This window comes from Astatotilapia calliptera, chromosome 6 (genome assembly GCF_964374335.1).
Source record: "Astatotilapia calliptera chromosome 6, fAstCal68.1, whole genome shotgun sequence".
Taxonomy (NCBI): domain Eukaryota; kingdom Metazoa; phylum Chordata; class Actinopteri; order Cichliformes; family Cichlidae; genus Astatotilapia; species Astatotilapia calliptera.
Window position 1 is genome coordinate 39242615 of NC_137427.1, and position 12253 is coordinate 39254867.

A 12253-nucleotide genomic window follows, 5' to 3' on the forward strand; every position below is an offset into this window, starting at 1 on the left:
CTCCCTCCCGCTCTGTTCCTGTGCTACTCAGTGTAACTACCGCCCCTCCCCCCTCTTCCCAGCGTAAAGCACAAGGCTGGCATGCTGAGTGAAGTGAAAAAAAGTGCGAGAGAGAGAGGGTGAGAGAAAGAAAAAAAAAAACCCACGGCTTGCGATAAGGAGCCGGCTCGCATCGTTCACGTCAAAGAGCCGGCTCTAAGAGCCATTTTGTTCGCGACCGACCCATCACTACCCGACACACACCAACCCAACAGCATAGATAGCACAGACATAAATGCGTGATCGGATTGCAGGTGCCGCTCAAGTGAGTCCGCCTCCCCTGCAGCGGCGCTGCAGACCACCCCCGCCACACACATTAACCAGGTAAAATACATATTTAGACAGAATTTTGCAAATGTCTATTTTTCATTTTTTAGTGAAGTTTAGTTTTTTAGTGCTTTTTTTCCCAATTATTTTTTAAAAGTCAGGTCAAGGCTCCAAAAGCCCGAAGGCGATATAACAGTTTTTGTTTGCTACATGGATCATTTTAATTCATGTTGGTGTCTTTCCTTTCGTTATATTTCTTAAAGAGTTCAAAATGTGTTAATTACATAAATAAAATGTAATTTTCTCTGTAGCACTTCATGGATTTCATAAGCAACACACTTTAGTTGTTCAAACAAAGCATAAAGGTAAAAAACAATATATACAGTGTTATCTTCATTTTAGATGTCAAAAAGTATTTGCGGCTCCCAGTGTTTTCTTTTGCGTGGAAACCAGGTCCAAATGGCTCTTTCAGTGTTAAAGGTTGCTGACCCCTGGTATATATTATTGTTGGGTCTACCTTACAATATAAAGCGCTTTGAGGTGACTGTTGTTGTGATTTAGCACTGTATAAATATAATTGAATTGAACTGAGTATTTCAACGTTTACTGTAGTAATTTTTAACACTCGTATATCCATACTTCTACTACGTTTCTGTACGTTTACCACCTCTGCTATCTAGTTATAGAAGACTGAAGGAAAATTTCACTCCTATTGTTTGTTTAGATTGTGGCTAATTGGAACAAAGAAATCCCAATGAGGATATGGGCCTTGAAAATGTTTTAAACAATATGTAAGGAACAGGACTTGAGTATTAGCCAACAGTTGCTAGTTGCTAAGGACTAGGATTTAACACGCTGGACTTATAAGTCAGAACAATGAATTTAGAGATCTTTATAAGGTTTTGAGTTCAGTGTTGAGTGTTAGGATCCGTACATTTCATTTTTTAAAATGAATGCTAAACTTTGCTTAATGGAGCTTTACAGCTTTATTGGATTTCTGTTGTCACTGTATACATCATGGTAGAACCAGAGACACACATTTCATTTCTACAGTTTCTCTTATGAAAAAGTCTTGATTTGAGCTAAATACTGAATTACTTGCCGTATTGAATTGCATGGTCTCTGCTCCTAGCATGGGCATACAGATTTTCTTTCATTTTTTCACTGTTACAGATTAGCAATGTTAAGTCACTGATGGGCTCTGTTCAGAAACAAAATGTAGGACACTGGTATATACAAAGCATCAAACTTAAAATATATGAATGGCAATACTGACCAATAAGTGATTATATTATTAGTTGCTATAAGTGGCTATAAGTAAGATTTTAGATCACATAACAAACATAGGATTTTAGAAATCTTAAAAAAATATTTACGTTAATCAGTATATGGTGTTTATGATAAACAAGTTACTGTACACGTAGACTTGTCACGTCCTATGACCCTGTGTTTGTGTTTTTGGACTTTTAATTTCTGTTTTGTTTTTTGTTTTTTTTTTGTTTCCACTTCACTCATTACCTTAGTTTGCCTGTGTTCCATTATGTTGTACTGTTTTTCATGTCGTACTGTGTTACTTTGTATTATGGGGGTTTATCCAGCTATATTCAAATGGATTGCTTTGTTTTAAAACTCTGTCTTTGCATCCTGCATTTGAAGTCCTCATTCCTCACTATCACACTCCACATCATGACAGAAGGGGACTACAAGAAAAAAAGTCCAAAATACAACATAATATATACCTTGCAATACAGAATAGCACATGGGAAAACAGGCAGGCCGGGAAACTGTGGCTCAGGAGGTAGAGCCGGTCATCTACTAGTTGCAAGCTTTGTGGTTCAATCTCTGGCTGCTTCAGTCTGCATGCCAAATGTCCTTTGGCAAGACTATGCATAGATGCAGAGGTGAAAATCTAAACAATGCAAAAACTAAGAAATAAACAGAACTTGAAAGTCCAAGAGTCAGACTCTTCTTCCTGTTAAAAGAAAGTTTGTCGCTCTTTGGCGACGGTTGGAGGATAAAGTCTGATGGATCTTATGTCTTGCTTCAAGTTTCAAGCATGACTGTTAGTGTAGGTAGGGTTAGGAAAACAAATTATATTTACATTATATTTATATTGTAAAGTAATGTCTACTTTACAATATAAAGCACCTTGAGGTGACTGTTGTTGTTATTTGGCCCTGTATAAATAAAACTGAATTGTATAAATTGAAAACACAAACACTGGTCATAGGTCATTCCCATATTCTGCTTCCACGATGGAAGTTATATGTCAGTAGGATTTAGGAGATCCTCAAAGTATTACTTTCAGCACCAAACCATATCATCAGTGAAGTCAGCAGTGCTCCAGCTGCACTGTACACTATGTAAATATGTGTAGAGTGTGGCTTTCTCCTCCTAAGTTGCCTGACGTAACCAGAATCACTTCAAGGCTGACAGTCTCATTCTATGGCCTCAATGAATTCTTCCCACACCCAAGATTTTGTTTGAGCCCAAGTGCATTTTGGCTGCTGATACTTGTCAGCTGTTTTCAGTCACACAAACTAACCAAGCCCAATAACACTGCTTTTCAGGTAGATTGCTCCCTTCACAACCGCTTTCCACCATCTAGTTTGGGGATTGCCACTATGACAAGGTCAAGGTCAAGTTTTTTTTTATATAGGCACGAACCACATTGCAGCTACAGCTCTGCACAACAGTGGAAGTGCAGAACATAGTGTCCCCAGCCTTCATTGGAATGCTGTCAAAGCTCTGGGGGTTAAAGATCTCACAGGCCAGGGCTTCTGCCAGAAGCTCCCAGTCCACGCTCACTATACGTTTGGTCATGCCAGGCATGTCTACCATCCTCCCCTGCCACCTAATCCAACCTACCACTAGGTGGCAATTGATTGACAGTTCAGTTCCCCACTGCACCCACGTGTCCAGAGCCCATTGTTGCAGATATGATGATACAATTACAAAATCAATCATTGAGCAATCTAGGATGTACCCAAGTACCCAACCAGGTGGGGTACTGGCAGCTGCCCCACCTGGTTGGATGACTCCAAGACTTCTTTGCACTTTGAATATCATTCAGCACAGCTCAGATGAGACCTCCCTGTTGCCTCAGTCCCTGACTACCGCCTGACACCAGCTGCACCAAACCCCTATTATGCCTCGTGCAGATAGTGAGCACACAAGAGAACAGGCCAACGTTCCCACATAGCAAAATTGGTATGGCCCGGATCTGGCCCACACAATGTGCTTACACATGGCCCACATACTGCAAAGAATGATGGCCCTTTGGTGGCCCAGATCAGGTTTGCCAGAGGTGGCCCACACATGGGCCTGCACAAGGCCAGTTGCAGACACACACACCCCAGATGTCAGCCTGATGTGTACCTTAATCAAGCCATGTAATAACAACGTGTGCCGGAACATAATAGTGCAAAAGTAACATGACAAAACTCAGACAGTGAATGGACTGATTCTTATATAGCACTTTTCTACTCTCATGGATTACTCAAAGTGCTCTATACAACATGCCACATTCACCCAATCACACACTTTCTTTAAACGGAGTGATTCCTAACTACATTTATACTCCTGACATGCAGGCTGGAGAAGCCAGGGATTCAACCAATAACCCTTTGATTAGTAGGTGATCTGCTCTACCTCCTGAGCTACAACCACCCAGTAATAAGCATGAGTAAACCTCACTAGGTTTTGGCTAAAGTGTACACTCACAAACCTGTCAAACCTGCATTTGAAACATTGGCTACCATAGCAGTATAGTATTGTAACATGTCATTTGGGTCTTCTAACTAAAACAGGAAAATAGGAACATAAATAGTGCCATCATTGCCAGACCTTGCCCACATCTGGTTGACAGACACCCTGCCATGACACTAGTCAGTCAGAAGTGCCAGATCCGGGCCGGACCTGTTTTCTATGAGCCTGGGCCACATAAACCAAACCACAATTGGGACAGATGTGGCATGCCATCACATAAACAGTGCCATCTACGCCGGGCCTGGCCCATATCTGGATGACATACTACTTACCATGCCAGAAGTCAGCCAGCAGTGCTGGCTTGATACCAGATCCAGGCCAAACCTGTCTGCTATGTGGGTTATCTCTTTGGGTTGCCACGGCCACCAGGCATTCTCCTTTAAGTTCCCTCCCCAGGTCTACTGGCTTCTGTGAGACTGTGCGAAATAGCTTGTTTTTCCCTTAAAAATAATTCTAGGTTCCCTTAAGGTGGTTTTTCTGTAACATGCAATAGGATTGTAGCTCAAGCCCTAAATCATTAACACCTTGTCCAATGACGCTGTCACTTCCATTAGTACAAAAGATAAATTACAGATCAGGGAATGTTCTTTATAATAGACCTGGCAGGTTCATTGATTATTTGAGATATATTTTAATTAGTGTTTACTGGTTCAGTATCTTGCCAAAGGACATTTTGATATGCTGACTGGAAATGCCAGGGTGCAAACAACCTACCTCGGAATTACCAGATGACCTTTTCTTCCTGTTAGCCATAGCTGCTTATGCTATTGGCTTTAATCCTCTTCTGCCTCATCACTTGCACAAATGTATATATTAATAATTCCTTCTCTGTATCCTTTCAGACTCATTCCTCCCTTCACCGCAATAGTCACAGTTTAGATTCTCAACTTCAAACTCCTACTTTATCAGCTGTCTTCAGACATTCTTTCCTCCTCTCCTTGACTGTTGCTTCATAGTTTCTACCAGTACCCTCTTTATTAACAGTGCTGCTGGTGGCAACCAGTGCCTTGAATGATCTGGTAATCTAATCCAAGATCTATATATTTTTTTTTAAATGGGACTGTTTTTGTATCAGGATGGAAATATAGCATACATACAGGCTTAGAACCACCAAAACTGAACAAGCCTGTACAATTCCAGTTGGTAGAAAATATTTTAAAATGGCACTACCATTAAATGCAAATATGATTAAAAGGGACTCAAGACCAAGCATCAGTATGAGATGACACTGACAATGTGTGTGCAATCAGCTCCTAGTCTGGTTATGTGGAACATTATTATAGAGTAGGTACTAGTTTATTATAATAAAGGTATGCTGGTTTATAATGGATATTTATAATTGGAATTTGAGCAACTCACCATTCTAAATATATTTCATATCATTCTAAGGTATGCCATAATCAGTGTTGGGGAGTAACGGAATACATGTACCGCCGTTACGTATTTAGAATACAAAATATGAGTAACTGTATTCCGTTACAGTTACCATTTAAAAAGGTGGTATTCAGAATACAGTTACTTTGTTGAAATAAATGGATTACACTGCGGTACTTTCCTGTTTCATTTTGTCGCGGGTCAGGACTGTTTGGGTTTTGTTTGACAGCTACGTTCTTTTGTTCCAGGCGGCAGCGTTACGGTTGCCATGGTTACAGGGCGACGCTCTCTCTCTCTCTGCGACTGTGTGTTTCCTGGGTGAGAGAGCGCCTTTTCGTTGTTGTTGTTGTTGTTGTTGTGCTAAGCTAACAGGCAGAATGCTACAGGCATAGCTCTAAAGAATGTAGCATCATGTTCAGTGTAGTCCGTGCTGCAGGGAGAATGGACTGCCATACACGTTATGTGTCTGTGAGCGCTAGGAGGGAGAAAAAGGGGAGTGGAAAGGTACGAGCAGTCATCGAGCAAAAACGGGAGCTGGAAGCATGTAAATATAATAATAACCACTGCAGCCAAGAAGAGTGCCTGACGAGCCCAGTTGTAAGTAAGGTATTAAGACTCGACTGTACACTGTGTTCGTGTTTTCCTCCGAAAACAACAAGTTCCGTTGGAGCAGCCTTTCAACGCCTCTCTCTGTCTGTCGCAAGAAAAGTTGACCCACACAACAAAGTAGAGCTATTTTTTGGCTACCAGCCGACAGGGACCCCGCCGTATTATGCTGGGCTTACACTGTGCGATTTTTTCAGTCGCGCGATTGAGCTCCTGCTCAAACTGTACGATTGACTCGCAGGGGTTAGAAGTTCATAGGTCACGATGCAGGGTCTCACACTATACGGCCCGATGCTCTGATGCGACCTGAGTGCTCACACTGTGCGTCCATAAAAATGAAGGTTATAACAGAAATTCTGTCGCTCGCTCTCCCTCTCCGTCTTTCACTCACACAGACACACCACCACCATCAACTTTGCTAAATTGCTAATGAAAAACATTGGTCAGGCAGCTGTGATTGAGCAGCAGTGTCGATCCAACTATTTTCAAGGTTGTTGTGGTCGTGATAATTTTGTGAGGCCACATCGAAAGGGCTCGGATGGTTCTACAGGTTGTGCCTCCATCGCTTGTGTCCAGATCACACGCTGCACTGCCGTGCTACGCCGTCTTTTTCGCTGACATTTGTGTTTGCGCGTGCGCAGTGTGGCAAACTGCGGTGACACCCTCACGACCAAGCGATTGATGATCGGGAGCTGGTCGTGAGGTGTCAATCGCTTCTCGTTACCCCACGTATACTACACGATGCACGACGCACGATGAAGGCCAAAATCGGGCCGATCGCCAAAACGATCGCACGACTCAAAAATCGGCTCAAAATGGGCCAAAAATCGCACAGTGTGAGCCCAGCATTAGTCAGAGGTCCCTTTACTACAGTTCGGAGTCGCGGACCTTCCGTAATAGTAATAAATCACACAGCAATAGTACATTCACGTTGTTGTAAAAAGCATGATAATATTGTAGCGGGTCAGGGCTGTTCGGGGTTCTGCTTGTACAGTTATGTTTTGTGTATGTTGCCATGGTGACGGGTGACGCCCTCTCGCTGCGACGGTGTGTCCTTCCGGGGTCAGAGGGCGCCCTATGTGTGTTGTGGTTGCCGCGCTGAGCAGTTAGCTAGTGGCAGTGTGTTCTTCTGCAAATGTAATAAACGGCTGTGCTCCCTGGCTAGCTCACGGGAAGCAAGACCAAACGATACCTCCGTCTCCTCCTTGTCTGAACTCGCCACAATATATTAAGTAATCCAAAGTATTCAGAATACGTTACTGTCATTGAGTAACGTAACGGAATACGTTACAGAATACATTTTGGGGCATGTATTCTGTATTCTGTAATGGAATACATTTTAAAAGTAACCTTCCCAACACTGGCCATAATACCCATAAAGTATTACTGGTAATTTGCAAAGGCATTAACCTAGCCCTTGACATATGTCTTACCAAATTACAAAACCTCTCACTTTCACTTTTCCAGCTACTCCGAGTTTAATTATGCAATCATTTTTCATTGCTGTAACTTTTACAAAAAATCTAAAAAATGACCTAATCATTGCCATTTACTAGAATCACCCTGAAAGCTATCTCAAGTGTGAATGTTATGTTCAGATTCACACTTTTTACATAGGTGTAGATAGAGAAATCGAAAAAATTTGATGAATGATTGCAGTTGTATAAATGGGCAGGATTTGGCAGCAGTTTATTAAAAATAAAAGCTATTTAAAAAGTGCTAAATTCTACACTGGAGGTTTGAGTGACAGTCTATTTCATCCTCCATAACACACTGCTAACACCTAATATACTGAGATATCAGGGGCACTCTACTTACTTTAATTACAGAGCAAGAACAACTGGGTTTTTTTTTTAGGGTGGAATAATTGTACGGCATATATCTTCAATTACTTAAAAAAACAAGAATTGGATGCACAAGTAAAAAAATTTATTTTTTATAATCCACATGGTCAAAGGTTTACATGCGGACTCAAAACTATACAAACACTATCTTAACCCTCTGAAGTCAATAGATGTGATTTAAGAGGACCTGGCAGGAAGACAAAGCACTGCTCACTCAACTTGTATCAAAAGTGGGGCTCAAGAGACTGGTACTTTTAAATCCTAACAGTGCAGTGATGTAGATTTTAAGCCCCACACTACAAAAACATATTGAAGCCAACAAATAACCTTGCACACATTCAGTGTTATCTTTTCAAGTAATCTTTATAGATATTTGAGATTCAGGTACTGTATCTAAAACTGTTTTAGTTTGATATATACATATATAAAAGTCCCAAATTACTATGGCATTCATCTCAGTGATGAATGTAAACTTTTGACAACTGTATGAGAACCAAAAATCCATCTCTGTGTATCTCTGTTTTATAACGACAAATATAAATTTGACATACCACACAACATTCTGATTTCCATGAGTGTAGCCACCAAAACACCATATTATATAAATATTACTTCAAGATAACTGTTATGAGAAAATCGATTTCCTTTTATCTCTATTGTGTTTACAGTAATTATTATTATTTACATCCTATTAACATGCATATCAGCAGGAGGACAGACACTGGCAAGAGTTGAACTGCTAACAGCCACTGTGTTCATGTAGAAATGCGGTGAACCTGGCGGTGTTAAAGTTGAACGAGCAGGGGCTGCTGGACAAACTGAAAAACAAGTGGTGGTATGACAAGGGAGAATGCGGCAGCGGAGGAGGGGAGAGCAAGGTTAATACACACACACACACATACACTACAGCACACAACACACAGGTGACACTGGGTTATTAAATGTAAAAAGTGTAAAGAAGAAACAGAGTTACAATGCCACATGTGACATCAAACACTAGTAGCTAGCTGTAACCCCCTACAGAAATTGAAGAACAAAGAAAAACAAATACGCTAGAACTACTAGATTTAGCAGATGCAATAAGGAACCAGAACATGTAGCATTGTAGTCTGTAATGCTTCTTTTGCTGATATGTTGCCCCTGTTTGGTTGAGGTCAGGTTCAGAGCACACTTGCAGGCAGATGAGGACTTACAGATCAGGGTCAGGTGACCTCACACCAGATGGTAGCAACAGTGCAGGAGAAGAGCTGTCGATAAAGAGTTTGTGCAACTGCCCAAACTCTATTTATCAATGGCTCTGCCCTGGAGGAGTACTGCTACTGAAAAAGCAGAAAGCCTTTTCGCTGAGCACATCTCATTCTCTGTCTCCAGGGCCAAGCAGAGAGGCCCTGACAACACAAGATTTTCTTTAAGCAGCTTTGCCAAATTAAACAAGATTATTCCACAGAGTCTTTACAGACTTCCTGTTCATGGTCATGTCTAAATACTTTTAGTATTTAATATTTGACAATCAACAGACAGTGAACTTGCTAAAAGGTGTCTCATACAAAATAAAGAAAGCCATTAGACGATCTTTACATTGAAAGTAATCTTTTCAAATACTGCAATGAAAGTTTTAATGATGAATAATTAGTAGCACATGAGGGACCTGTCTTGGTGGCTAGACCAGAGTTTGAGAACCGCTGCCTCATTAATAACATAAGATAACATTGATAATGATGTTATTTATGTTATTCCCATTGAAGAGTGCCAGTAAACCTTGCCGTATTGAAACTGAATGAGCAAGGGACCCTAGACAAGATGAAAAACAAGTGGTGGTACGATAAAGGAGAATGTGGCTTCAAGGACTCCACAAATAAGGTTAGTTTTATGTCTGTGGGTCAGTCAAACACACTGTCTGTTCACACATTCAATATACACGGTAAGACTCCACAGTAGTTAGTATGGATTACTTGCAGCTTTAGGTAATGTCAAGAACAGAGACAGTTCAACAATATTCACATGTATAATGCTAACCAAAAAGTGTATTAACAGACCTTTTCTGCCCATTGAGGAAGGAACTATCTTTGAAACAAAATTTATAGGTATCAAGGAAAAGATCTGTCACTGAGGCGCTACCAGTTTGTTGTTAATCTCCTACTCCACCCTTCCCTCACTTGCAAGACATCAAAATACTCCTCCACGCAGCAACTCATTCCTAACCCATAGTGGGCAGTCCATCTATTTCCAGATGAAAATCATGACATCAGACTTGGAGGTACATCCCGATGGACACTGTCAAATGCCTTTTCAAGTCCACAAAACACATTGTTGTGTCCTTGGGCAAGATACTTCACCCGTTGCCTACTGGTGGTGGTCAGAGGGCCCGGTGGCAGCCTCGCCTCTGTCAGTGCACCCCAGGGTTGCTGTGGCTACAATGTAGCTTGCCATCACCAGTGTGTGAATGTGTGTGTGAATGGGTGGATGACTGAATGTGTGAAGCGCTTTGGGGTCCTTAGGGACTAGTAAAGCGCTATACAAATACAGGCCATTTTATTTTCCCTTTTTATTGCCGTGACACACACAGTTTCTTTGTCGTTTTTCCCGGCTCAGCACCTATGCGTGCAGCTTTCCAGCTGGAAAAGAGAGCTCATTGACTAAAACACCACACACCTGTGCCACCCCTCTCCTGCAGCTGAGCCATGGACCACACCTCCGCCACACACCACCACCGCCCAACTGAGGCTGGGGAGCCATCCGGCTGAACCATCAGGCACTCCTTTTCCTTCCAGCTGATGTAGGGTACGGGCCGGTCGACCCTCCTTGCCTGCTGGGACAAAACGGCCCCCAGCGCTCTGTTTGAGGCATCAGTCTGCAGAAGAAAAGGGATAGAAAAGTTTGGAGTGTGGAGCAGTGGCTCCCCACAGAGATATTTTTTCACCTGCACAAACGCCTAGCACAGCCGTGTCCACTGGACCAGATCTTGAGCACCCTTTCGGGTGAGATTAGTCAAGAGGCTGGTCAGGTCAAAAAACCCGGGCACAAACCAGTGATAGTAACCTGTCAGCCCCAGGAACCGTCTCACTTCTTTTTTTGTCTTGGGGCGCAGGCAGGGTGCAGTAGCTGCTGTCTTTTCCGCCTGTGGACGCACCTGCCTGGCTCCCATGTGGTACCCCAGATACTGTACCTCCCTCTGTCCAACTGCACACTTCTTCGGGTTGGCTGTGAGTCCCACCTGCCTCAGGGACTCCAGGACCACTGCCACCCACTGCACATGCTCCGCCCAGGTGTCACTGTAGATGATAACATCATCCAGGTAGGCGGCAGCATTGCAGCGTGCAGCCACAGCACCCAGTCCATGAGGTGCTGATATATGGCCGGGGCCCAAACAAGCCAAAAAGAAGTGTACCGAACTGGCAAAAACCAGTTTGCCTCTTATCTGCAGATAAGAGAAACTGTGAGTAGCCCTTGGTTAAATTCAGTGTCATGAAAAAACGGGCCGTGCCCAACTGGTCCAGGGGCTCGTCAACCCAGGGGATGGGTTAAGGATCAAAGCATGACACTTTATTCATCTTTTGATAGTCAACACAGAACCATATAGACCCATCTTTCTTCACTACAAGAACTATGAGGCTACACCAGGTGCTGTTTGGCTTTTCTATTACTCCCATTTTTAGCATTTCAGCCAATTCCATCTGAACAATTTGTCTTTTATGTTCAGGAAGCCTGTAGGGTCATGAATGCACTGTCACGCCAGGTTGTGTTTCAAAATGATGCTTGATGAGAGACGTACAGCTGGTCAGGGGGGAGAACATGTCTGCAAAGCACTGGTGCAATGTGGCAACATCAGCTCTCTGGGCCTGTATGAGATGGTCGTTGCAATGGAGGGAGGTGGGAATGGTGCAATTTGGTACTTCCTGCCCCAACTTATCTCTCTCCTTGACCCGGCTCACCAGAGACGCAGTTTCAGTCTCTCTCCATGCTTTAAGGAGGTTGAGATGACAAATCTGTGTGGCCCCCTCTCTGTCCAACCGCGAGACCTCATAGTCAACGTTCCCCATTCGCTGTGTGACCACAAAGGGCCCTTACCACTTGGTGAGTAGTTTAGAGCTAGAAGAAGGTAGTAATACAAGCACTTTGTCTCCCTGGTGAAAATTGCCTGGCCACTTTGTTATACAGATGCTGCTGACGTTGCTGGACCTTCCTCCCAGCGTTCATTAATTAGGTTGAGCACCCCACACGGCTTCCTGGCAAACAGTAGTTCAAAGGGAGAAAATCCCATGGTGGCCTGGGGCACCTCCCGCACTGCAAATAGCAGAGGGTCTAACCAGTGATCCCAATTGTGTTCATCCTCATGTATGAACTTCAGAATCATG

The 12253-nt window shown here is 42.9% G+C and overlaps 1 protein-coding gene across 5 annotated transcripts in view; it reads left to right on the forward strand.

Annotated features, from left to right (window-relative positions):
• LOC113024706 (glutamate receptor 2-like) overlaps positions 1-12253 on the forward strand; it is a 116158-nt gene that overhangs the window by 76914 nt on the left and 26991 nt on the right. For 2 of the 5 annotated variants that reach the window (XM_026171986.2, XM_026171985.2), the window contains exon 17: positions 8662-8776. In XM_026171986.2, the coding sequence (XP_026027771.1) occupies positions 8662-8776 (115 nt within the window). Of the gene's footprint in view, positions 1-8661; positions 8777-9643; positions 9759-12253 lie in introns of all 5 variants that reach the window. The other 3 variants (XM_080302509.1, XM_080302508.1, XR_013909471.1) reach the window with 2 other exon arrangements.